The 27,486-nt window shown below is 43.1% G+C and overlaps 1 protein-coding gene across 3 annotated transcripts in view; it reads right to left on the bottom strand.

The window, feature by feature from the left end:
- Dnajc18 (DnaJ heat shock protein family (Hsp40) member C18) overlaps positions 1-27,486 on the bottom strand; it is a 45,597-nt gene that overhangs the window by 11,705 nt on the left and 6,406 nt on the right. For all 3 annotated transcript variants that reach the window (XM_016009292.3, XM_042263735.2, XM_076554973.1), the window contains 4 exons: positions 24,447-24,592; positions 5,822-6,007; positions 2,671-2,780; positions 350-459 (listed from right to left, as the gene is read on the bottom strand). In XM_016009292.3, the coding sequence (XP_015864778.1) occupies positions 350-459; positions 2,671-2,780; positions 5,822-6,007; positions 24,447-24,592 (552 nt within the window). The remainder of the gene's footprint in view (positions 1-349; positions 460-2,670; positions 2,781-5,821; positions 6,008-24,446; positions 24,593-27,486) is intronic.

Below are 27,486 nucleotides of genomic sequence, written 5' to 3' on the forward strand. Positions count from 1 at the left end.
TTGAATGGCTATTCCTTGAAACATAAGGTCAGCATTTTCCACAGTGGAAGGTGAAATGAAATGTCAGCATGAATCAGCAAAACCTTAAGTCTTTCATCTTTCTTTTCTTTTTATTTCCTTTTTTTTTCTCCCCCAAGACAGGGTTTCTCTGTGTAGCCCTGGCTGTCCTGGAATTCTCACTCTGTAGACCAGGCTGGCCTCAAACTCACAGAGATCCACCTGCCTCTGCTTCCCGAGTGCTGGGATTAAAGGTGTGCACCACCACCACCACCACCACCACCACCACCACCACCACCACCACCACCTGGCCAAGTCTGATACTAAGGAAAAATTGGAATTTTCAACTTACGATTTATAGAATAGACTATAGGGGGGGTTAGCAGCCAGCAGCTGAGTAATGACAGAAATAAGCACAATCACCAGAACTGGAAGCAGCTGAACGAATGCGGAATATGGAGTCTGTAAAAGAAAAAATGAAGTGTCTGAGCATACAGACATCCCAGAGGAAATGCAGACTATTGACGCACGGCACAGGAACACCCACAAAGCCAAGGTTTCCCAAACGGCTGGACTGCAGCTTAGAACCAAACAACTCACTTCTCTGCCGAGAGGGTAAGGGAAGCCCCCCAGCCTGGACTGTCGATGACCGCTGTCCCTTGCGTCTCTAATTCCGCCAGACGCGGATGGGGCTCCAGCGGCTGCTGTGAAGCAGCTCTTCCTCTGCCACAGCTGTCCAGAACTGATGACATCCAACTCTATCAGAGACGACCCCATTCTCCCCAGACCGTGTGGGGCACAGTATTTGTTGTTTTTGAATAGGTACAGTGTGTGCAGCCACCTGACAGCTCAGGAGTCAAAGTGCCACCAAGCCTGGACACCTGGGTCCATCCCAGCGGGGCTGTTGCCTTTTGAGCTGCGATGAGCCTCTCCCAGTTTCTTTTTTTCTTTCTTTTCTTTTAAACTTTAACGTTTATGTGTTTTTTATGTATACAGTGTTCTGCCTGCACATATCCCTGCAAGCCAGAAGAGGGCATCAGATCTCATCACAGATGGCTGTGAGCCACCATATGGTCAGTGAGAATTGGACTCAGGTCCTTTGGAAGGGCAGTGAGAGCTCTTAACCTCTGAGCCATCTCTCCAGCCCCCTCTCCTGGTTTCTTACTTAACACTCTTTTTAGTTCTGAATATTTTGAAAGGGATTCTTATTTTCTGCAATAAAGTTTGATCAAGACAGCCCCACAAGCTGGACATGGTGGCACATGACTGCTATGGATATCATTCTATATAAATAAAACACTGATGGCCAGTGACCAGGCAGGAAGTAGGTGGCCAGGCAGGAAGTAGGTGGGACAAGGAGAGAGGAGAATTCTGGGAAGCGGAAGGCTGGGGGAGAGACACTGCAGCCACTGCCAGGACAAGCAACATGTAAAGACGCCGGTAAGCCACCAGCCACGTGGCAAGGTATAGATTTATAGAAATGGGTTAATTTAAGATAAAAGAACAGTTAGCAAGAAGCCTGCCACGGCCATACAGTTTGTAAGCAATATAAGTCTCTGTGTTTACTTGGTTGGGTCTGAGCTGCTGTGGGACTGGCGGGTGACAAAGATTTGTCCTGACTGTGGGCAAGGCAGGAAAACTCTAGCTACACATGACTTTAGTCTCAGCACTTGGGAGGCAGAGGCAGGCAGATCTCTGTGAGTTTGAGGCCAGCTTGGTCTACATAATGAGCTCCAGGACAGCCAGGGCTACACAGAGAGAACCTGTCTCAAAAACAAAACTGTGGTGATACTGTGTTCCCCAAAATATTGTGCACCCTAATAAACTTATCTGGGGTCAGAGAACAGAACAGCCACAATATTAAACATAGAGGTTAGGCAGTGGTAGCACACGCCTTTAATCCTAGCATTCCAGAGGCAGAGATCTGCCTGGATCTCTGTGAGTTCAAGGCCACACTGGAAACAGCCAGGTGTGATAATAAGAGCCTTTAATTTCAGGAAATGATATCAGGAAGCAGAATGGTATTTAAGGCCTGGTTAAGCTTTTAGGCTTTTGAGCAGCAGTTCCAGCTGAGATCCATTTGGATAAGGACTCAGAGGCTTCCAGTCTGAGGAAACAGGATCAGCTAAGGAACTGGCAAGGTGAGGTGGCTGTGGTTTATTCTGCTTCTCTGATCTTCTAGCATTCACCCGAATACCTTGCTCCAGGTTTGTTTTTATTAATAAGTACCTTTAAGATCCATGAAACAAAACAAAACAAAAACTTAAAAGAGAGAGAGAGAGAGAGAGAGAGAGAGAGAGAGAGAGAGAGAGAAAGGAAGGAAGGAGGGAAAGAGAGAGAGAGGAAGGAAGGAAGGAAGGAAGGAGAGAGAGAGAGAGAGAGAGAGAGAAAGAAAGAAAGAAAGAAAGAAAGAAAGAAAGAAAGAAAGAAAGAAAGAAAGAAAGAAAGAAAGAAAGAAAAAGAAAGAAACAAACCCTTACCCTATGAAAACACAAAAAAGGATCAGGGATGGAGGATTACCAACATTCTGGCCCATGTGGGTCACTTATCCAGCTCTTACCATTGCTTAAAGTACATTTTACAAACAAAGCTCAATTGCACTTCTAGGGCTGATTATATACCATAGGAGCAGGCTCAGTATGCCCATGTGCATGATCTCGGCTGCACACGCACCTGAGTTTTATCTTCTTCTTCTCTCTTGTGTGTCTGTGTCCTCTCATGGCGGTGTCGCCTGCGAAAATAGTGACTGTCATCTGTCACATTTGAGAACATGTGAATATTTCCTGGAAAACAGACATTAAAGAGAGGGAGGGAAAAAGGAAGAGAGAGAATGTTTATTAGATGGTAATTCCTTTTTGGCCCTTTTCAAAGTCTTGTTCCCAAAGAGGCTAAAGACAGGCATTTGTCTATCTGACCCAGCAAAAAAAAAGGCAATAGGTGAGCTGGGGGGCCAGCCAGGCATGGGATGTGCAAGGCTCTCCTGACTTCATGGACTTTGCAAGTTTGTGGGAGAAAACTGCAAAAGGCGAGAAGATAGCATTTTGACCATAAGTCCTATCTGACATAGTTACGTCTGCTTCTGTGTCCAGTATTAGTCACTAACATCTTTTTAAATTAAATTTATTTATTTTTAATTTATGTGCATTGGTGTTTTGCCTGCATGCATGTCTGTGTGAGGGTGTTAGATCTTGGAGTTATAGTTGTTAGCTGCTATGTGGGTTCTGGGAATTGAACCTGGGTCCTCTGGGAGAGTAGTCAGTGCTCTTAAGTGCTGAGCCATCTCTCTGGCCCAGTCACTAGCATCTTTAATAGCCACTCATAAAATTCAATTTATTGCTGGGCAGTGGTGGCCCATGCCTTTAATCCCAGCACTCAGGAGGCAGAGGCAGGTGGATCTCTGTTTGAGTGCAAGGCCAGCCTAGTCTAGAGTGAGTTCCAGGACAGCCAGGGCTGTTACACAGAGAAACCCTGTCTCGAAAAACAAAACAAAACAAAGTCCAATTTGTAGTTGGGGTACAGCTCAGCATGGGATACATGCCTAGCACGCTGGAGGCTCCGGTTGCATCCCTAGCAACACAAAAAATTCAACTTACTTTCTTGGCACTGAATTTTCTCAACTGCTAGCTGTCTGTGATATACTTTCTGGATTTCTATTTTGTTACACATACTGATGGTAAAGAAAATGGGTTTCATTATGATTTTTTAAAAAAGATTTCCTTTTATGTATATGGGTATGTGGTGTTTGAATGAGAATGGATCCCACAGGTTTATACATTTGAATGTTTAGTCCTCAGTTAGTGGAACTGTTTGGGAAGGATTAAGAGGTGTGGCCTTGTTTAAGTAGTTGTGGTCTTGTTGGAGGAGATTGTCAGTGGGGTTGGGATTTGAGGTTTCTTTTTTTTTATTATTATTATTTTATTTTATAATACTATTCAGTTCTACATAACAGCCACAGATTCCCTTGTTCTCTCCCTTCCTGCCTCCCTCCCCTTCCCAGGATTTGAAGTTTCAAAAGCCCACACCTGGCTCAATTTCTCTCTCTCTGACTGCTGTGTATAGATCAAGATGTAAAGCTCTCAGCTACTGCTCTATTACTGTGCCTGTCTGCTTCCCATCATGATAATAATAGATTAATCCTCTGAAACTATTAGCAAGCCCCTTAATTAAACATTTTCTTTTATAAGAGTTGCCTTGGGCATGATGTCTCTTCACAGTACTAGAATAATAACTAAGATAGGGTGTTTTGCCTGTTTGCATGTCTGTGTACTATATGCCCATAGTACCCATGGAGGCCGGAAGAAGGCATCACCAGGATCCACCTGGAAATGGAGTTACAGATGGTCGTGAGCTGCTGTGTCTGTTGGAAATTGAACCCAGGTCCTCTATATGGACAAGTGCTTGTAATTGCTAAGCCATCTCTCCAACCCCAAATTTATGTATTTTTGTTTGTTCACTTAAAGATTTATTTTATGTTGCTAGGTATGGTTACACAGACCTTTAATCCCAGCACTCAAGGCAGAGGCAGGCAGAGCTCTGAGTTTGAGGCCAGACTGATCTACAGAGCTTTCCAGGACAGCCAGGTTTACACAGAGAGACCTTGTCTTAAAATAAACAAATAAATAAAAGATTTATTTATGAGCTTGAGTGTTTTTTTTTTAAATTTTTATTAACTTTTTTTTTTTCCATTTATTTTACATACCAACTACAGTGTCCCCTCTCCCCTCCTCCCATTCCCCTCAAAAAGACTCGAGTGTTTTTAATCTGCATGTATGTATGTGTACCACATGCATGCCTGCAGAGGTCAATCCCTTGGAACTGGAGTCACAGATGTTTGTGAGTCACCATGTGAGTACTGGGACTCAAGCCTGGGTCGTCTGAAAGAGCAGCCAGTAACCTCAGCCACTGAACTCCAGCTACCCTTTCTGGGTTTCTTTTTGTTGTTGTTGTTGGTAGTGGTAGTGGGGTTTTGTTTGTTCGTTTTGTTTTTTGTTTTTTCAAGACAGGGTTTCTCTGTGTAGCCCTGGTTGTCCTGGAACTTGCTCTGTAGACCAGACTGGACTCAAACTCACAGAGATCCATCTGCCTCTGCATCTCAAATTCTGGGATTAGAGGCATGTGCCACTACCACCCAGTTTATTTTGTTTTGAGACAGGGACTCTCGTAGTCCAGCTGGCCTCAGACTTGCCATGTATTGAAGGATGACCGTGAACTCCTGCTGCTCCTGCTTCCTCACCCATCAAGTGCTGGAATTATATGTATGTGTGTGTGTGTGTGTACACATTTTATTTATATATCTTGCTGTGTATACATGAATACTATGGATATATATAAATCATCATGCCCAGCGATTCATTGTGACATTTAAAAATCACTTAATTCAATGTGTATGGTCTTTTGTCTACACTTATGTCTGTGCATCACATGCATGCAATGCCCGCAGAAGCCAGAATGTGTCAGGTCTCCTACAACTGGAGTTACAGATGGTTGTGAGTCACCATGTGAGTGCTGGGAATCAAATCTTGGTCCTCTGCAAGAGTAGCCAGTGCTTTTAACCACTGAGGCAGCTCCCTTAGCCTCTAAAGAACTTTTACTAATTTAATTATTTTATTTTATTTTTTGGTTTTTCGAGACAGGGTTTCTCTGTGTAACAGCCATGGCTGTCCTGGAACTCACTCTGTAGACCAGGTTCACCTTGAACTCACAGAGATCTGCCTGCCTCTGCCTCCCAAGTGCTGGGATTAAAGTCATGTACCTAACTGACATAAGGTACACAGACATACATGCAGGCAAAACTTAAAAAAAATAAATAAATAAAGATACCAACCTGAAGGAAAATGTCCTCCAAAGAAGACATTGAATAGTTCTTCTGGAGAGATGTCAGCTTCAAAATCCCTGTAGTAATGGTAAGATCTGGCTCGAGGTGCAGTGAAAGTCACCTGCTCATCTCCATACTCATCATAGCGGAGTCTCTTGTCAGGATTGCTCAGGACCGCAAAGGCATTTCCTATTGCTGCAACCAACAAGAAGCCGCACATGAGCACATCCTTGGCTGTGGCTGGGGGTGACTAAGGCAGCGGCAGCAGCAGGAAGCCTGGAGTCGGTGCTAGACAGCCTCACAGAATCCCAAAGAGAGGTTCTCAGGCTTACAATGTTCCCCCAGGACTTGCCCCAGAGATTTTTCACAATCGTGGTAAAACGGAAACAACACTAGAATCCAACAAGTAGGGCCACTACTGAAGTGAGCTTTAGTCCCTAACTAAGAGTTCTTCGGTCACCCCAGATATGCTGAAGTTGGGACCCTGTCCCCAGCTCAAGCTGCCAATAATTTCAGACATGTTGGAGAAATGCATAACGTTCCTATTATTCAAAAATGGAATTTGGGGGGCTGGAGAGATGCCTCAGAGGTAAAGAGCACTTGCTGCGTTTGTAAAGGACCCAAGTTTGGTCCTCGGCATCACAGTTACTTACAGCTGCCTGTAATGACAGTTTCTAGGGTTTTTGACACCCTGTGCAGGCCTCTGTGGACACCTGTACACACAGAGTGTACATACAGACAAGCACAAACATAAAATTTTTTTTAAAATGTGTTCAGCCAGGCAGTGGTGGTGCACACCTTTAATCCCTGCACTCAGGTGGATCTCTCTGAGTTCAAGGCCAGCCTGGTCTACAGAGTGAGTTCCAGGATAGCCAAAACTCCATAGAAACTTTGTCTCAGGAAACAAAAAATAAACAAACAAATAACTGTTTCAAGCTGGGTGGTGGTGGTACATCCCTCTAATCTCAGAAGCCAGGGCTATACAGAGAAACCCTGTCTCGAAAAACCACAAAAACAAACAAACAAACAAACAAACAAACAAAAATCAAAAACCCCAAAGGGCTCACCAAAGTCTTATTTCAGCACATTCTAGGAAACAGTCTTTTTTTTTTTTTCCTTCTTGGTTTTTCAAGACAAGAGTTTTCTGTGTAGCTTTGGAGCCTGCTGGTGTCAATGAAGTCAGAAGGAGCACTTTGTTATGATTCTTCTACAAAACTCTATTAATATTTGCATAAGAAAACCCAGCTAAGCAGAAAAACAAACAAAAACACCCAAATAGGGTTGCTTAAGCATAGGGTTGCTTAAGCATGCACAATCCTTGAAATATAACAGATTTCCCAAAGAAATGGCATTGGTTTCTGAGACTTCCATATGCATATAAAGAGATCGTGGATTATCTCCGAGTTTCCTTAGCAAGGCTGTGAGAACTAGATTCACAACAGAGAGGCTGGCCTCATGGTACTCAGGGACTTTTTCTTTCTTTTTCAAAGATTTATTTTTAGCTGGGTATGGTAGCATACACCTTTAACTAATCCCAGCACTTGGGAGGCAGACGCAGATAGATCTGAGTTTAAGGCCAGCCTAGTCTGCAGAGTGACTTCCAGGCTAGCCAGGGTTACAGAGAGTCATCATCTCAAGCAAACAAAAAATTCATTTCCATTTATGTGTATGGGCTTTTGCCTGAATGTATGTATATGTACCACATGTGTGCGGTGCCCACAGGGACCTGAAGAGGTTGCTGAATTGCCAGGAGCTAGAGTTACAGACAGTTGTGAGGTACCACATGGGTTCTGAGAATTGAACCTTGGTCCCCTGCAAGAATAGCCAGAGCTCTTAAACATTATCTCTCCAGCCCCAAGAATAACTTAAAATTTTCTCAGGTGCCCACAAGATGGTTCAGTGAGTAAAGGCAAACGCCACCTGGCCTGATGACCTGAGCTCAATCCTTGGAACCTACATGGTCTACATGGAACCACATGGAATGAACCAACTCCTGCAAACTGCCCTCTGGCCCTCATATACCTACACACCCACACCCACACAAATAAATGTAAAAGAGTTAAGCTTTTTCAAAACATCAGACATACAGAAAGGTTCATGGGGTTTTGTTTTTTAGTACAATAAAGACATATAAGCTGGGCCTGGTAGTGCACAATTGTAATCCTGGCATCCAGGAGACTGAGATGGGACGATTCTGGAGTTCAAGGTCATCCCTGGGCTGTTGTTGGTTTTTCTTACTCTTTTTGGGGGGCCTGCCACCCAGCTCCCAAGTAAATCACACACGGAGGCTTACTCTTAATTAAGAATGCCCAGCCTTAGATCAGCTTAGTTTCTAGCCAGCTTTCCTTAACTCAAATTATCCCATCTACCTTTTGTCTCTGGGCTTTTCCTGTCCTCTTACTTCTGTAAATCTTACTCTTACTCCATGGCTTGCTGTGTAACTGGGTGGCTGGCCCCTGGAGTCCTCCTCCTTCTCTGGCAGCTAGCTCCCTCTTCCCAGTTTTCTCCTTCTATTTATCCTCTCTGCCTGCCAGCCCCACCTATCCTTTCTCCTGCCTTGCTATTGGCTGTTCAGATCTTTATTAGACCATCAGGTGTGTTACACAGGCACAGTAACACAGCTTCACAGAGTCAAACACATGCAGCATAAACAAAAGTAACACATCTTAAAATAACATTCCCTAACACTGGGCTACATAATAAAACTTTGAAAACCAAACCCCAGGGCTAGAGACGGCTCAGCAATAAAAAGCACTTGCCACTGTTCCAGGAGCAGTGTTAGGTTCTCAGTACCTAGGTCCAGTGGCTCACAGCTGCCTATAACTCCAGCTGCAGGGGATCTGATGCCCTCTTCTGGCCTCTAAGGATAACCACAAACATTTGCATTCTCCCCACCTCCCCTCCCCCCCCCCATGCACATAAATAAAAGCAACAAATATTTTTAAAAAATAACCTATATGCCCTCTACCTGGATTGATCAATTGTTTTGTTTGTTTTTTGTTTGTTTTTCCGGAGCTGAGGACTGAACCCAGGGCCTTGTGCTTGCTAGGCAAGCGCTCTACCATGAGCTAAATCCCTAAGCCTGTTATTTTGTTTTGAGAAAGGTCTCATGATCTAGCTTTGGCTGGCCTAGTACTCACTATACAGACCAAGCTGGCCTTGAAATCACAGAGATCTGCCTATCTGTACCTCCCCACTGCTGGAATTAAAGGTGTGAACCATCATGCTTAGACCCTGATTAATTCTTTTTTACTTTTTATTTTTATTGACTCTTTGTGGATTTCACATTATGCACCCCGATCCTATTCAGCTCCCCATCCCTTCATATTTGCCTTCTGCCCTTGCCACCTCCCCACCAAAATAAAATTAAATTCAATTAAAAAAAATCTTGTCATGGAAGCTGCAGCGTGTCACAGTGAATTACACAGCATACCCTTTAGTCCATACATCTTTACTTGCAAGTGTTCACTGCAGTGAGTCATGGTCTGGTTTGAGGCCTTTGGCTTCTGCTACACTAGCAATACTGGGTCCTCACTGGGACTCCTCTCGGATTCCTCGTTGTTGCCCTGTGTCATGAAGATCCTGCAGCTTTGGATTTGCAGGACCGGCCCCTTCACGTGCTCCAGCCGATCACAGATGGAGGTGAGTGTTGGAGTGGGCCAACTCATATCCTTGTTTCTGGGCCCAGGTGATAACTGGGTTGGCCAGCTCTTCCTCATCCTCACCACCAGAGAGAATTCTCCAGCATTACCCTGACTAGCTTATCCAACGCTGCTGGCAGCAAGGGGCAGGGCTGGTTCACCTCTGTCCCTGCCAACAGGGTCTGCTCTACTCTGCTGCCCAGGTGAGGTGCAAGGCATGCTCTTCATGAGGGGCGGGACCAACTAACTCTATGCAGCTCTTGGATATCAACATGGTCCAGGCAGCAGTCCAGACCAGGGGCATCCACAAAGCCTTTGTTGGTGACATGGGCCTTAGACATCAACACAGACCCCTACTGCTGCATGGCCACGGACCCAGACATGGCCCTCAGCAGAAGCATGGGCTAGGACTTCACCATGGCCTCAGGTGTCTTTGAAGGGTCCTCACATCAGGCTGTTCCTCTCCACCTTGCATCTTCAGATCCGCCTCTCTTCATAGTACTCAAACACTTCTTCTCTTTCTCCATCTCGCCGCCCCATACTTGCACATCATAGTGGTTGTGCTGCAGTGGACCACACGTTGGGTGGGGTCTCTAGGTGTCATCTTCCTGCCCCCCCCTGCATTGTAGCGGGTGGGGCCTCTGGGTGTCTTCAAGTGTTTGTCCAACTCAAAGCTTCCAAAAGAAATAAGTCTCCGGCCAAGGTTAGACACAGCACGGTAAAACTATAGTTCAATATAGAGTCGTCCAGTCTCAAGGCTGAACTGCCACCACAGCCACAGAGATTATCAGATAGGCCAATGATGAGAAGTAAACACAGCAGGACACGTCCGGTCTGTTGTGGGTCTCCGGTCTGCAGGTACTGCTCTTCCTCCTGGGCTAGGATGCGGCTCTGGGAGTCACAGTGACTCATACAGTGGTCAGTTTTCTCAAAGGAAGCAGGCATAGGCTCACTGGCATTTGTGTTTGTTGCTGGCTCAATTGATGGGCAGTGTTATTCACCTTTTCCCAAGGAGCAAGCACAGCAACTGCCTTCACGTCTCCAGTTCTGCCTCACTTTACAGCGCACAAACAGCCTGTCCTCCATTTCTCCACCGCCTATGTGCTTGCTTCTTTCTCTCCCATCACTCCAACACCTACTCGCTCATGTCTCAGAGGGCCCAGGGGGTGCTGGGCTGCAGTGTGGTCTCTGTGCTTCCTGGAGTGTCTGCGCTCTGGGGTGGCAGCGTGGTGGGCTTCCCAACTGATTAATTCTTAGCATTTTATTACTCTGTTACTCTCAACTAAGGGCTGGAGATTTAGGTTAGTGGTATCGCCACTGGCAGTCCCTAGTAATCCAAGCAGGAGACAAAAAGCTGCCTAGAACTCATGTGAAAACAGTTACCAACCTCTAAGTCCCACAAGGAACACCCCAACTTGATTCATTCATTCTGATATCTAGAAGGTCATCTTTAAAAAAAACCTTTTTTTTAAATTTATGTGTATGTATGTGTGAGTGCCTGCAAGGGTCTGAGGAGGACACTGGATCTCTGGGGTTACCAAGCGTCTTGAAGGCACTGCTTGACAAAGCTCACAGTGCTTGGATGACTTGGACTGACCCTTCACTGCCCTTGGTGGAATTTGCTACACAACTCTTGCCTGTGTCTTTGACATGTTTAATGTTTGAATTCTTGGCTGCTAAGGGCCCCTCACCAAAGGCTAGAGCTGGGATAATGTAATAATTCTTATAAAAAGCTGATCTTAGTAAGAATAAAATTTATGGTGGTTTCCTAGGAGAATTAGCTCAAAGAAATGAGTCTTCTATAGAACCTATTACTTAAGTGGTATTAGTAAGCATGAGGCATAGGATTTGGAAAAAAATCATTAAAGAAGAAAAACTTAGGGAAATTTTAGAAGCTGACAAACTATAACACAATTATTAGGCTTTCATGTTTTACCTCAGAAACACGGAACTAGTATGGACAGGAAAAGATTTTGACAAGCCTTGGTACCCGCCCAAAGGCAAAGTAAGCAGTCCTAGGAATTTTGATGTTCTCTGACTCTTTGCAGGATTATGATAAAGACAGAGACCATATTGAAACAGGAGTTTATGACCGAGACACAAAGAGAAACATTCTGGCTCAGTGAACTGCCTGGTTTCCTGAGCAGACTTGTCAGATCAGGACTTCTCTGATTGTAGGAAGAATGAAGAGAAGAGCATTGTATTTCAGAGGTCAAGGGAAAGGATGGTGGTCTTATGCCAGATATAAAAGAAGGAATTTAAACAAGGAACCGAGGAATTAGATTTCCGTAGAAAGATCAGATATTCATTATAGCAGATTAATAGAATAATACAGGAGAAGCTTGATATAACAGGTGGTAGGAAATAACTTCTGATCTATTAACTTAGTCAAACTTAAATAGAGACATCCTGTCTCATATTTCTGTAACTGCAAGGCTTTATGACACCAATTTTAAGGAGAAAGATATTGAGTTAAAAGAATTGATTTTATAATGACGCTAGATTGTAGTTCTCATGAAACTTGCTGTTTGTTCATTGTTTCTTTTACTTTGATATGCTTATGTAATCACGGAAGACTTTAGAAAAAGGATGCAGCCTGAAAAGACTTTTAATCAATGATTAAAGTCTATGAGGAAATGATTTTGTGTATGAATAAAGCCCGTGGGAGATGCAGATTATCAGAGGAGGTCTTGCCATACCGAGATGCGCTTCCTCTCTGTCTATCTCCTGTGAAATGAAACTAAGAAGTGTCCTGTGTCTGATTTCTCCGTTGCTGCTCTTACATCTACCCACTTCAGACCCTGCCCTTATCCAGAGCTGGACTCTGGCAACTGGCACCCTAACATAGGATCTGGAGATAGGGTGAGTTCCCCACTAGCTGTGAAGAAAGACCTCACTAAGGCCGCTGCAGGACCTCTTGATATAAGAAGAGTGAGAAGCAAGAAGTATAAAAATGGAACAGACTAACTCCTCTGAGAAACAAATGTATATTGATATCCTTAAATATTCCCTAAAAAGAAAGGTATTAAAGCCCAGGAACACAGTTTGTCAGAATTTTTGCAGTTTGTGCAAAAGACTAGTCCTTGGTTTCCAGACCACGGAACTTTAGACTTAGAAGTTTGAAAAAAAGTTGGAAAAGATATAAGATGTTGGTACACTAAACATGGCCCTGAAGAGGTGCCTGTTCAAGCATTTTCTTTGTGGGGACTTATTAAATAAAGCCTGTCTGCAGAAGAAGGGACAGATCTCCCTGACAATGTTCCAAAAGAATCTCTCGTTAAAGGGTATGAACTATTAAGACTCCTGTTCCCATAAAATGTCCTTCTAAGCCTCCTTTATTAGAGCATGGAGATTTAATTGATCTGTTAAATAATGATTCAGAAGAATCTGACACTGAGGATGCTCCTAAGGAGCTTTTAGAGCCTCATGATGCCTCTGATTTAAAAGAAGCTACAAAACATTATGATAAAGATTGGCCTCCACCTTATAACAAGCCATCTGTTCCTCCTCTTAGAAAGAAAAGAGGGAAACTTAAACATCATAGCTCAGGACTCTTAGGGATTTCTGGCACTGCCCAAGAAGCAGTTTTCTTTGGAGATCTTCTTTTAAGATGCTTCCCTGTTATTTATGGGGACAAAGAGGATGAAAATGCTGAACCTTTACGGGAACCACTGCCTCACAAGCTTTTTAAGAATGAAAGGAGACTGCTGCCTGTTATGGTGCCACGTCACCTTATGTTATAACACTTCTGGAGAATTTTGTTACTGGATGACTCCTAATGATTGGCACCAATTGGCTAAAATGTGCTTAACCAGGACACTTCTTATTATGGAAGATAGAATATGAGGAAGAAGCAAAAAAGGAAGTTGGTATCAGAAAGAGAGAAGAGGATATAGATCTCTCTATGCTATTGGGAGTAGGCCAATGGATTGATCCTAGGCAACAGCTAAAAATACCTAAAAAGGTTTTGCTTTTAATTTCTGATTTGGTTATTGCTGCTTGGAAAAATTTGCTTACTTCAGATATTTCTTCCCAGGGGATGGTTAATATAAAACAAAAAGGGGATGAACCTTATGAGTCACTTATTTCTCAGCTCACTGATGCTGTGATGAAAATCCTATCTCAGGAACAGGCTACAGAAATAATTATTAAACAACTGACCTATGAGAAAGCCAAGAATGCCTGCAAGACATTGTAAAAACCTGTTAGAGGACTGGGAACTACTCCAGATGATTTGAAGGCTTGTGTTGATTTCAGCTCCTCTTTTGCTCAGCGCATAGCTGAGCTGCTGTCCTCCAAGGTAAAACAACTACTCAATCCCTCAGAGGCAGCCCCACCAGGAAATGGGGGGAGGGCTTGTTTTTCCTGTGGTCAGAAAGGACATACAAGCGACAGTGTTCTAATGAAAATCAAGGAGGACTTGTTCGGCCTTCTCCTGTTAATATGAAGCTTGGACCAATTAAAAATCCTCCAGATTTCCTCTGTCCTTGGTGCCAGAAAGGATTTCATTAGCAAAGAGATTGTAGATCTAAATTTCTTAAAAATGGGACCCCCCTACCACCTCGGGGGCCTATGGTAACTCAGGGAGGTAATTTAGCACAGCCTCCTGCTGTCCCCTCAGGAAACTTCCAGAGGGGCCAGCCTCAGGTCCCTCAAATAAGGAGACTACAGTGATCAATCCCTTCCTGTTCCAGGACGACACTGGACAATCCAACAGTTACTCCAGACAACCCCAGGGAGTGTAGGACTGGACCTAGGTTCCACGACCTCAGTCATATAACCCCCAGACATTCCGAATGTAACCATCCGTACAGGAGTTTATGGACCTCTACTCCCTGGTCAAGTGGGATTAGTTCTAGGTAGAAATTCAACCTTCAAGGGACCCGTGCTATTCCTGGGATCATCGACTCTGATTAAATAGGGGAAATCAAGGTCAGGATTCAAGCATCAGTAAAAACCATACAAATTCATTCTGGTGAGAGACCTACTCAATTATTAATCTTATCCTGCTTTTCTTAAGGCCATTCGGCTTTGAATATCCCACAGAGGGTAACTAAGGCTTTGGCTCACAGGATCACATATTTTGGTTACAAGAAGTAAAAAGGTCAAGGCCCTTTTTTTTTTTTTTTTTTAGATAGGTTTTCTCTGTGTTGTTTTGGTACCCGTCCTGGATCTTGCTCTGTACACCAGGCTGGCCTCCAACTCACAGAGATCCGCCTGGCTCTCCTGAGTGTTGGAACTAAAGGCATGTGCCACCACCACCCAGTGGTCAAGGCCTTTTAAAACGTTAAAAATACAAGAAAAAGAAATACATGGGCTTGTGGATACAGGGGCTGATATCTCTTATATAGCAGGAAAGGATTGGCCACAAAATTGGTCTACTACCTCTAGCCCTTCCATTGTATATGGAATTGGACAGGCCCCCCAAGTTGCTAAAACCTCACAAGCCTACACTGGGAACTTTTACTCCCTTCGTAATTCCAGCACTCCCCTTCGCTTTATGCGGATGTGGTATTCTGGAACAAATGGGCCTCCTTTTGGTGAGCCCTAACAAAACTGTCTCTTTTCAGATGTTACAAATGGGATATGACCCCCAAAAGGGATTAGAAAAAAAATGGCCAAGGAAGATTATATCCAATAGAACCAAAAAATAAACAGAATAGACATGGCCTAGGGTATTAGGATTTTTTTTGTCGTTGTATGTTTTTTTTTTTTTTTTTAAACATTTAATTTTTTTTTAACACTTTATTTATTACATACACAGTGTTCTTTTTCCATGTATGCCTTTTTGCCAGAAGAGGGCACCAGATCTCATTATAGATGGTTGTGAACCACCATGTGGGTGCTGGGAATTGAACTCAGGACCTCTGGAAGAACAGCCAGTGCTCTTAACCTCTGAGCCATCTCTCTAGCCCGGGTATTAGGATTTTTAATTGGGGTCATTGCAAAACAATTCTTTTTGTTTGTTTGTTTTTGTTTTTGTTTTTTCCAGACAGGGTTTCTCTGTATAGCTTGGAGCCTGTCCTGGATCTCACTCTGTAGACCAGGCTGGCCTCGAACTCACAGATATCCACCTGCCTCTGCCTACTAAGTGCAGGGATTAAAGGCATGTGCCACCATGGCCAGCTACAATATTTTTTTTTTTAAATCAGGAAAATAGAGACTATTATAGGACCTCAGAAAAATCAATCGAACCATGGAAACCATGGGAGTCCTTCAGCCTGGCCTCCCTTCTCCTGCTATGATCCCCAAAGGGTATAATATAATAGCTACAGATTTACAGGATTGTTTTTTTTTCTCTACCCCCCTTGCTACTGTAGATAGAAAAAGATTTGCTTTTAGTTTTCTCTCTGTAAATTTAGAGCAGCCTTATAGACACTTTCATTGGAAAATTCTTCCCCAAGGAATAAAGAATAGTCCTACATTATGCCAAAAATTTGTTGATTTGGCACTTACAAAAGTTAGACTCACTTATCCAGACATATATCTGGTCCATTATATGGATGATAATCTTTTAGCTCACCCAGATCGAGCTTTCTTACAAAATGTCTTACAAACTACTGTTAGTCAACTCACCAGTTTTGACCTGTCAGTTGCTCCTGAGAAAATATAGTAGAGCCACCTGTCTTCTATTTAGGGAGAATTATTTATTCCGATAACATGGACCATCAACCTTTAAATCTTGATTTAAGCAAATTAACTACATTAAATGATTTTCAAAACATTTTAGAAGTTAATTGGATTCGTCCTTTTCTTAAGTTAACCACTGAGGAGCTTAAGCCTTTGTTTGATATTCTCAAAGGTGATTCCAACCCTAGGTCTCCACGTTCCTTAACTGATGAAGAAAAAAATGCACTGCCATTTGTGTAGCAGGCTATTAATAAACAGCACTACAGAGCACAAAACTGGATGAACCATGGGAACTATGGGATCTAATAGTATTGCCTACTGCTCATACACCCATGGGTGTGCTATGGCAGAAGGGTCCCTTGGAATGGATCCATCTACCTGTCACTCCTAGAAAAACTGTTACCTCCTATGTTACTCTGGTGGCCCTTGTGATTTCCAAAGGATGCAAGCACAGGAAATAATAGGATGCAAGGAAATAATAGGTAGGGATGTTTCTAGTATCATAGTGCCTTATAATAATGAACAACTGACTGAATGATTCTTACATTCAGAAGTTTGGCAGATTGTGCTAATTGATTTTACAGGCCAGATTTTATATGACTTGCCTAGTCACCCTTTATAGCAATTCTTAAAAAACCAACAGGTTCCTTTTCCCTTATACTGTTCTACTGAGCCTTTGCCCAATGCAGCTCTAGTCTTTATTGATGGATCAGCAAAAGGCAAGGCTGTGACTATTATTAATGATGGAATCTTTACTCAAGAAACTTCTGAAATTTCTCCACAAAGGACAGAACTAATTGTTGTAAATTTTGCTTTCACTAAACCACAAAACTGTCCTTTTACTCTTTACTCTGATTCACAATGAAAGACCCTAACCCTTCAGGCTTACACCCCCCGAGCCCCAGGAGAATGGGGAACTAAAAAGCTAGTTCCAAGGGCAAACTGACTCAGCCATTACCCAACCACCCCTGCCACAATGTAACAATGTAAAGAGATTTCTATTAAGAGATGCCTCATGGAAGGATCTTTCTACTAGCACGCAGAGGAGACCCGATCTAGTGTTGGTGTGGCCCCTGAGTTTGGTTTATGTCTTTCCTCAGGACAATGAGGTTCCTCTTTGGATTCCTAAGCACTGAACGTGCCCTGTGGCTGCTGCTGAAGCCCAACATGACAGAGACCTAATGGAATATCATGAAAAAACCTACCCTTCTGATGCCAATGGAGATTGAGAACCCAATATGGCCAGCTTTGGCAAGCATTAATGTAAGCCTAGGAACTGTAGCCATGAGATTGGATTCTCCAGAAGAGCTGCCAGCCAAAGTCATGCTCAGATCAAGAAAAACAGGCCTTGGTAGTTCGTGTTCCTGGAGTTGTATCCATGCCAGTGGATGTCCACACAATCCAGAAGAGAATTTGACATTGCTGCTGCCGCTGTTGCTGTTATAACAATGGCGCACACTGCTACTACTGTTTCTGGGATTACCATTTCATAAATGCTTACTACAGCTAGCACAGTGGAGACCCTGGCAACAAAAGTAGCTACTACAGTTAATCTTTCATTCTATTGGGCATGATAAATTTAATTCAGTAGTTATATACATCTCGATTGGCTTTGAAAATTATAAATTTATCAACTCAAGTTCCATTTGCTTTTGGGATACTATCTTACAAGGACTCCAACGTACAGTATGGCTCGATAAGGAAGGGAATGGCTCAGTTGCCTTTAGCCTACTGGTTATGGGTGGGTTAGGACCTCTGTTGGTCTTTTCTGTATCGAACACACAGATTGCAAGCCCAGTGCCACTTTGAGATCTTGGGCAGCAACTAACCATGCAGCTCATACACGATTGAGCTGGTATGATAATGAGTATTCAGAGATGGGTAATGCCTGGGGGCACTCACCAACCTAAGACAGAGCACCTGTGTGGCCTGGGCAGGCGTCTCCATGACGGGTAAGGTGACCTGCTGACGTCCCACGCAACCCAAGTCAGAAGCTCATTTTTTAATAAAAGGGGGATCTGCAGGGCCCTGGCCCTCGTTTTGGGTAACTGTTACCTTGCTTGCGGACCTTGACCTTGATATCCTCCCAATGCTAATTCCCTGCCAGGTTCCACCCTCCTGAATGCTTAAGGGAAGTTCCTTGTATGTATATCCTGAATAATGGGCGTTAACAGCTTAGATGTAAGATTGTAAAACATCAGTAGCGAACTTCTGCCCTCCGGGGTCCTCCCATTGTGCTGTAAGCCTGTAATTAAGACCTCCTACCCACTTCAAGAAATGACATTCGACATTTAAAATTATATATATATATATATATATATATATATATATATATATATATATTTATTAATATATATTATATATAATATATAAATATATATATTTGAATGAATACTGCAAATGTAATCTATGAATACCACAAATGTGATTAATATCATGAGTGTAATTCAAAAAATAAATTAATTAATTAATGTGCATGCGGGTGTGACTGTACCCACCCTGTGATCAGGCCATGATCTTGTGAAATTAGCCTCTAGACATAAATCAATCGAAATGAAATTGTATGGGAATTATAATCTTATGGCTTTTGTGGGTTTTTCCTTTAAAAGTACCCATGTGGCTGCAGTAGGCACTACTCTTGCTCTTGGGAGGAGGGTAGCCCAACTGTACAGCCACATCAATAAACCTCTTGCTGTTTGCATCAACTGGACCGGAGTCTGGGTTCTTGGGGCACCCAACCGAGAAGGTAGTACCCTGGATCTGGGGTCTATCAACAATATGTAGTCCAACTTCTCTTGACTATTGAAACCGCTACTCTGGCTCTAAACAAATCCATTACATCTTCACTCTTACCTAAATTACAAACTTTTTTACACTAGAACCTCCCATACTTTGTAAGTCATTTCTGGACACATTCTAATCTGCAGGGGTCCCGGACAGTGAGTAATTGGCTGGCTGATCCTGCTATGAGGCCCTATGTTTGATCAGCTGTAGAACAAGCTGTTGCTAGTCATAAAATTCATCATCAAAACTCCTATGCTTTATGCTATCAACTTGTTCTAACAAGGGAGACTGTCCGGCAAATGGTCTGTCCATGTGCCATTTGTCCAGAAACCTATCATTCTCTGCCTATGGGAGTAAATCCCCAGGACTCGGGCCTAACAATCTCTGGCAAATGGATGTTACTCATGTTCCTCCGTTTGGCAAACTTTCTATTGTTCATGTGTGTGGATACCTTCTCCCATATTACTGTTGCCTCTGTACAATGAGAGGCTACAAAAGATATGTTTCAACATTTTTTTGTTTTTCATATTTGGGTATGCCACAACAGCTAAAAACAGACAATGCTCCTGCTTATACTAGTAAAACATTTACAAATTTGTTTGACATTTAATATAAAACATACTACGGGTATTCCCTATAACCTACATGGTCAGGCCATTGTGGGAAAAGCCCATCAGACCCTTAAAGCATGTGATTTTAGGTTACAAGAGGTGAACTTAAATACCACTCCCCACCCACTCTTTGTTCTAAATCATCTTAGTAGAGAGGAAGTGGGGACTTCCCCTATGTTCTTAAGACACTGGGAGCCTAAGTCTTCCGTTCCCCCAAAACCTTTGGTAAAATGGCGTGATTACAGGAACCTGTCAAGGTGCCGATATATTGCCAGCTTTGGGTTGAGGGTATGTTTGTGTTTTTCCACAGAATGCAGACTCACTTATCTGGATCCGGGATCCACTCATCAGGCCTTATTGTGGAATTGCCTCTGATCCACCACAACCACTTTCTCACACTTCGACTCAGCAGACAACACTCGTGATCCTCCCCCTGCTTCTGCACAAACAGGCACTCCTCCTCCATCTTGCTCAGTTGAATCTTTGGCTCGGCTCTTAACAAACTTCATTGGTGTTCCTGCCCTGGCTTCCAGGTAGCAGCCAGTACCAACTTGGGGAAAACTGAAGTCGCTCAGCAATCGTACTGAAAGTTTGATCGAAACTTAGGCGCTGCTGTGCACACCAGAAAATCTGCTTTTTGCTGGGGTATCTCTAATTACAACTGAGGTCTATTGCTCTTCCTGGCTGTGATGCAGCCACATACTGGGCTTATTTACCTGATCCTCCTATTTTTCATTTTACAACATGGGACTTCGCTTCTGTTAAAGTTATAGCCGATGCTGTGGATCTTATGGGAGGAGAGAGCAGTGAGTATTTGTTCCATCGGGAATGTGATAATATTATATACCAAGGTGTTTCTGATCATTGCCCATCTGTTTTCACACTGATTCTGCTTCCCCAGTTACTGGTTAGTTTTTGCTTATCCAACATGCTTTGATTTGCTGATTCCCCTGGTAGAATAACTATTACCTCTGTTAACAAACATATATATCTTTGGGATCTACAAATTATGCTTCCTGCCCTCAAGGATAGTAAATATGAGACTACTGATGTGCCATTGCCTTCTGGATACCCTGCTTGTCCTGATCCTTCCACACTGGATAATGTATGGACACATAGTTCCTCCAGAGAAACTTGTCCTAAATGGTTTTCTTGTGGCTTTGCAAATAATTCTGTTCATTATCTTTTTTTTTTTTTTTTTTTTTTTTTTGGTTTTCTGAGACAGGGTTTCTCTGTGTAATTTTGGTGCCTGTCCTGGAATTTACTCTGTAGACCAGGCTGGCCTTGAACTCACAGAGATCCACCTGGCTGTGCCTCCCAAGTGCTGGGATTAAAGGCATGTGCTACCACCAGCTGGCCCTCATTATCATCCTTTTAATGCCTCTTTTACCATTACTGTCTGGTCGGTTAATAATTCTAGCTTTGATTATAAAACATTTTGAATCTAAGAAATGAAAATGTATTTATGACCCTCAATCCATATTCCCTCAAACTTGGTATACCTGTGGTTGGCCCACTCCAACTTTATTCCTACCTCTCTCCGTAAATGTCCTTTACAAAAGGATTTATTTCCTCTCTGCTCTCCTCGTAAAGTTCTGTTGTATCACCCTTTGTATGGGCCTGGTTGTTACTAACCTATTTGTGCTTCTGTTGGAGGTTCCTCTGCTATCCTTCATCAAGGACCTCAAGGTTCTCTTACTTCTTATGACCGACATGGTTCCTTTAGGCTTTCTTGTTTGGGTTGTATAATTACTAACTGCATTACTGCTGCTTCTTCCTATGATGTTACGTTTTCATTAGACAGCCACCATACGTCCTTCTGCCTGTTAAGGGTTCTACTCCTTGGTATGATAATCCTGGGCTACAAGTCCTAGATCAGATCTCTTTTGCTCTCTTGTGACCTAAGTGTTTTGTTGCTGCCTTAATCTTAGGGATCACAGCTCTAATAGGTACTGTGGCCAGTTTTATAATGTCTACAGCTGCTCTCGTTCAGCATGTTCATACTGTCACTCATGTTGATCAACTTTCCTACTTTTCTGTGGCACTTATGCTACAGGAACAAATTGATAGGGGTCTTTGGGATCATATCAACACTTAGAGGAAGTTGTTCTCTTCATAGGAAATCAGTTAAACAACACTCAGGTTAGATTTAACGTACAATGTCACTCTACTTTTAAAAGGATTAGTGTGACCCCTATTCCATATAATGACACAGAACATGACTGGGGTCAAGTTCAGGTACACTAACAAGGTATTTGGAATAATTCTGCTTCATCCATGGATATGGCCTCCCTTCACCAAAGAATCTCCCACACAGCTCAGACTCCTGTTTCTTCCTCCACCATGGAGAAGATTACTGACTCTTTCTTCCTGGCTATATGCTCCCATGTACCAACTCTTGGTCCTTTTTTATTACTTTGGGCATCAGCATTCTTACAGTGTCGCCTTTTATTTCCTTATTCCCAGTTGTCATCGGACAACTGACCAAAGGTTTGCAGCCTTGACAGTTGAATCCCATGCTTCACAAGTTAGAAGAAAAGGGGAGATGATGATGCCAAGCGTCCTGAAGTCGATGCTTGACAAAGCTCACAGTGCTTGACGACTTGGACTGACCCTCATGGCCCTTGGCGGAGTTTTCTACACAGCTCTTGCCTATGTCTTTGACATGGACCTGGGCTCCATCCCCAGCATCGACAATGTGGCTCACAACCATCTGTAACTCAAATCCAAGGAGATCCAATGCCCTTTTCTGGCTTCAAAGGGAATCAGATGAGCCATGCAGGCAAAACGCTCATACACATAAAATAATAAAGTACTCTTAATTGCTGAGCCAACTCTCCACCCCACAAAAGATGTTATTAAACAAACAAAGAAACAAACAAAAAAAGCGCAAAACTTTTTCAAAAAAAAAAAAAATCAATGTAAGTACATGAAGGCAGGAGGGAACTGTGTTAATCATCAGTTGATAAGAATGTATCAAACTGCCGGGCAGTGGTGGCACACACCTTTAATTCCAGCGCTCGGGAAGCAGAGCCAGGTGGATCTTTGTGAGTTCGAGGCCAGCCCAGTCTACAGAGCAAGATCCAGGAAAGGCACAAAGCTACACAGAGAAACCCTGTCTTGAAACACCAAAAAAAAAAAAAAAAAAAAAAAAAATCTAACTGGACATGGTGGTACATAACTTTAATTCCAGTACTCAGTAGGCAGAGGCAACAGATCTCTGAATTTGAGGCCAGCCTAGTCTACAGAGCAAGTTCAAGGACAGCCAAGTAGGCAGTAAAGGTTAACAATCAAAACCAGAAAGCTGGTGAAGATGTAATTGAACAAAGGGACCATGTTCCAGCCCCAGCAAGCAGCAGAACCTGGCAGCTTTGGCCATGTGGTTCTGGCTTTAGAGTTAAGTATAGAAGAAAGGAGTTACAAGATTTGCCTCTGAGACTAAGGAAAGCTGCTAAGGCTAGGCATGTGTCAGGGATGTCCCTGCATGGACGTCTAGAGAGGCTATTGTGTGAAGATGTAAAGGTGAAACCTGGATTGCCTTGGAGAATCCAAGATGTTAGAAATGCCAGAGCTTTGGGATACCTGCTGAGAAAAGCTGCTAACAGGGAGTGGAACCAGCCCAATGCAAGAAAGTGTGTTGCAATCAACAAAACTGAAAGGAATTGGAGATCTGAAGAGCATTTTGACAACAGACATGGAGATTCAGAGTTTGGAGTTAACTTAGCTGGTTTTTGATCTTGCTTTGGTCCAATATTTCCTCACTATGCTTTGCTGTGGGATGGTCTGTATGTCAAAGTACTCTGATTGGTCAATAAATAAAACACTGATTGGCCAGTGGCCAGGCAGGAAGTATAGGCGGGACTAACAGAGAGGAAAATGGAGAGAACAGGAAGGCGGAAGGAGTCACTGCCAGCCGCCACCACGACAAGCAGCACGTGAAGATGCCGGTAAGCCACTAGCTACATGGCAAGGTATAGATTTATAGAAATGGATTAATTTAATATATAAGAACAGTTAGCAAGAAGCCTGCCACGGCCATGTAGTCTGTAAGCAATATAAGTCTCTGTGTTTACTTGGTTGGGTCTGAGTGGCTGTGGGACTGGCGGGTGACAGATTTGTCCTGACTGTGGGCAAGGCAGGGAAACTCTAGTTACAATGCTCCCTTCCCTATGTTTTCGAACAGTAATGTATATCCTGTGCCATTATATGTTGGAAGTATGTGATCTGTTTTTTTATTTTTATTTTACAGGGGATTACACTTAAAAGAGATTGCATGAATCTCAGAAGAGACTTTGAACTTTAGACTTTTAAATAAGTTTGAGACTGTCATAGACTATATGGGGACTTTTGAAACTGGACTGAATGCATTTTTGCATTATGATATGGCTACAAGCCTTTGGGGGCCAGGGAGTGGAGTGTGGTGGTTTGAAAGAAAATGGCCCCCAAAGGGAGTGACACTTTTAGGAGATGTGACCTTGTTGGAGGAAGTGTGTCACTGTGGAGGAAGTGTGTCACTGTGGAGGAGGGCTTTGAGGTCTCATATATGCTCAAGATACTGCCCACTGTCTCAGTCCACTTCCTGTTACCTTTTGATCAAGATGTAGCCGACACCATGTCTGCCTGCACCCTGCCATGCTCCCCGTCATGATAATGGATTGAACCTTGAAACTGTAATCCACCCCAATTAAATGTTTTCGTTTATAAGAGTTGCCATGTCATGGCATCTCTTCATAGCAATAGAAATCCTAACTAAGACAGAGGGTAAGAGGTGCTTGCTGCCAAGCCTGATGACCTTGAGCTTGATTCCTGGGACCCACAGAATGGAAAGAGAGAACTGATTCTCAAAAGCTGTTCTCTGACCTCCACACATGTGCCCCTACTAAGATAAATAAATATAAGATTTGAAACCAAACAAAATTGCTACCACCAACACCACAAGGGCAGACAGACATGAGTTCAAGGGCAAACCTTTGAAGGCATCTGTTGCTCCAGGAGCGCAGTTCTTGTCAGGGTGAAACTTCAGGGCAAGCTTCCTGTAAGCTTTCTTAAGTTCTTCATCACTGGCATTGCGAGAAACACCCAGGATTTCATAGTAATTTCTGCACTTCTTGATTCTGAAAAGGAAAAAGTTAAAAGTACGTATATCTACAGAGGCTCTATTTGTATAACTAAATAGCTAAACAATACTTCTCCAACCTGTGAACCCCAAAACAAACCTAAGAGAAATAGTGAACCCATTTATGAAACATCCAAGTCTTCCTCCCCAGACCTCAGGACTTCACGCAGCTCCTGGGTGTACCTTCCACCCCTCCTATATTCACATCAGTGGGCACAAGTATGTTAGCCTTTATGTCAAAGTTCAGGCTAAGATCCTGAAAGGCATCAAAGAACAGCAAAGCTGAAAGAATTAGCTAGCTCTCTTCTTTGGTTTTCTTAAGACAGCATCTCAAGCAGCCCAGGGCAGCCTCGAGCTCACTATGTAGCTAAGGCTGGCCTTGAAGTCTTAATCCTCCTGCTTCCATTCCTCACACACATTGAGATTATAGATGTATGCTCTCACATCTGCCCTTATGGCTATCTTTCAAAATTGTTATGCGGTTCTCACTTTGGGGAGATGGGGAGCAGTTTTGGTCTTTTTTTTTTTTTTTTAAGACAGGGTCTTTCCATGTAGTTCTTGCTGTCTTGGAACTTTCTATGTAGACCAGTCTGTCCTCCAACTCATAAAGATCCAATTGCCTCTGTCTCTCTCCCAAGTGCTGGGATTAAAAGCATACACACTATACTTGGTCTTTTTTATTTTTTTCCAGATAGAATCTCATGTAGTCCAGGCTGGGTTCCAACTCTCCATGTAGTGGAGAATGACTTCTTGTGTGTATGTATGTATCCAGACCAGAGATCAACATCAGATGTTTTCCTTTCTCACTCTTCATCTTATTTTTAAAATTACATTTTCTTTCTTCCCCTCCCTCTTTCTCTCTTTCTGAAACAGGGTCTCACAGTGTAGCCCTAGCTGTCCTGAAACTCACAGAGATCCACCCATCCCTGTTTCTTGAGTGCTGGATTTAAAATAGCATCACTCCCCACACCTGCCCTGATTGGTTTTCTGTGTCTGTGAGACTAGGGTCCAAGTTCGTCCTTTTCATGTGAATATTCAGTTGTCTGAACATTTGCTGAGGACTGTTCTTTCCTCCATTAAAATGTCTGGGCACTTTGTCAACAAAGAATGAACCAGAGCTAGGCTCAGTGGTTGATAGGTTGAGGTAGAAGACTTACTGGGAATAAGTCTGTCTTGGAACCAGTCTATCTACAGAGAAATCTTATCTAAACACAACAACAGTAAAAATCAAGGGCCCATAAACACGAGGTTTATTTTTGGACTCTCAGCCTATTCCACTGAGCTACATGCTCGTCCTCACATCTGTCAGATGGTCTTCATTGTTGCAGTTTTGAAATAAGTTTAAAATTTAAAGCATTACTCATCCAACTCTGATCTCTTTTAAAAACTGTATTGGCTATTCTGGGTCCCTTCCATCTCCATGTGATTTTCCTCTCTCTTCCTTTTTTTTTTTTTTCTTGGACAGAGTCTCCCAGGGCTGCTGGGCAGTGGTGGTACATAACTTTACTCCCAGCACTCAGGAGGCAGAAGCAGGTGAATCTGAGTTCAAGGCCAGCCTGTTCTACAGAGTGAGTTCCAGAACAGCCAGGGCTAAACAGAGAAACTCTGTCTTGGAAAAGCCAAAAAACAAAAACAAAACAAAACAAAACAAAGTCTCCTAGGGTATAGTGGTGCATGCCTTTAATCCCAGCACATAGAAACAAACAAACAAACAACAACAACAAAGAGAGAGGGTTGCTTACGCTATAGTTCCCAGCACCCACATCAAGTGGCTCCCAGCTGCCTATAACTCCATCTCCAGGGGATCTGATGCCCTCTTCCGGTCTCTGTGGGTATCTGCACTCATGTGCACACATCCACACACAGACACATAAAAATAAAATTAATAATAAAAAAAGGGTAGTGCTGTCCTCTCTTTTCGGTCCTGATTTCGTGTATGTCTGTGTGTTGAGGAGCAGACAGCTCCCTATGTAGCTCTGGCCACCCTGGAAGTTGCCTATTCCTCCTGCTCCAGAGTGCTGGGATTATAGGTTTGCACAAGCAGGCATGCCTCATTCCTGATTTTAGTCATTTGAGTATTGTTTTCCCCCCTGGGCAGTATAATTAAAACTTCATCAATCTTGTTGACATTTTAAAGAGTCAATTTAACTCTTGGTTTTTCTCTATTGTTTCCTATTTTCAGTTTCATTTATAGCTACTCTTGTATTAGTTCCTTTATCCTTCTTATGTAGGGTTTTGTTGTTTTGGTCTTTTTTTTTTTTCCCCAGAGTCTCAAACCCCAGATATTCCTGCTTCAGCTTCAGTTCTGTGACAACAGACTTATGCCACCATGCCTACCCTGTAGATTCTTTTTTGTTTGTTTGTTTTGTGGTTCTGGGGGGCAGGGACCCAGGGTCTTGCAATGCTGGGCAGGCATTCCACCTGTGAACTATATCCCCAGTCCTCTTTTCACTTTCTTATTTTGAGACTGAGTCTTCCTAGTTGCCTAGTGTGGCCTTGAACTAACTTTGTAGTCCAGACTGGGCTTAACCTTTCAAACCTCCGCTCTCAGTCTCCTGGCTAGTTGGGATTACAAACCTAGATTATCACTGGCTAAAAGACATCTTTTTAATTTTTTTTAATGTACTGGAGATCAAACCTAGGGCCTCACGCATACAAGGCAAAGCTCTCTCTACTACTGAGCTACATCCTCAGCCCCTGCCTTCTTTGTTTTCTCGGCTCCTCTTAAAGCAAACCACACAACTCCCATTATATTCCAATGCTCCACTCTTACCCAGTCTTTCATCTAAAGTCAAGAAGCTGGTGTCCTTCAATAATACAATAATGGGGTCTGGAGAGATGAATCAGTGATTAAGAGCACTGGCTGCTCTTCCAAAGGACCCGGGTTTGATT

This window comes from Peromyscus maniculatus, chromosome 19, assembly GCF_049852395.1.
Source record: "Peromyscus maniculatus bairdii isolate BWxNUB_F1_BW_parent chromosome 19, HU_Pman_BW_mat_3.1, whole genome shotgun sequence".
Taxonomy (NCBI): domain Eukaryota; kingdom Metazoa; phylum Chordata; class Mammalia; order Rodentia; family Cricetidae; genus Peromyscus; species Peromyscus maniculatus.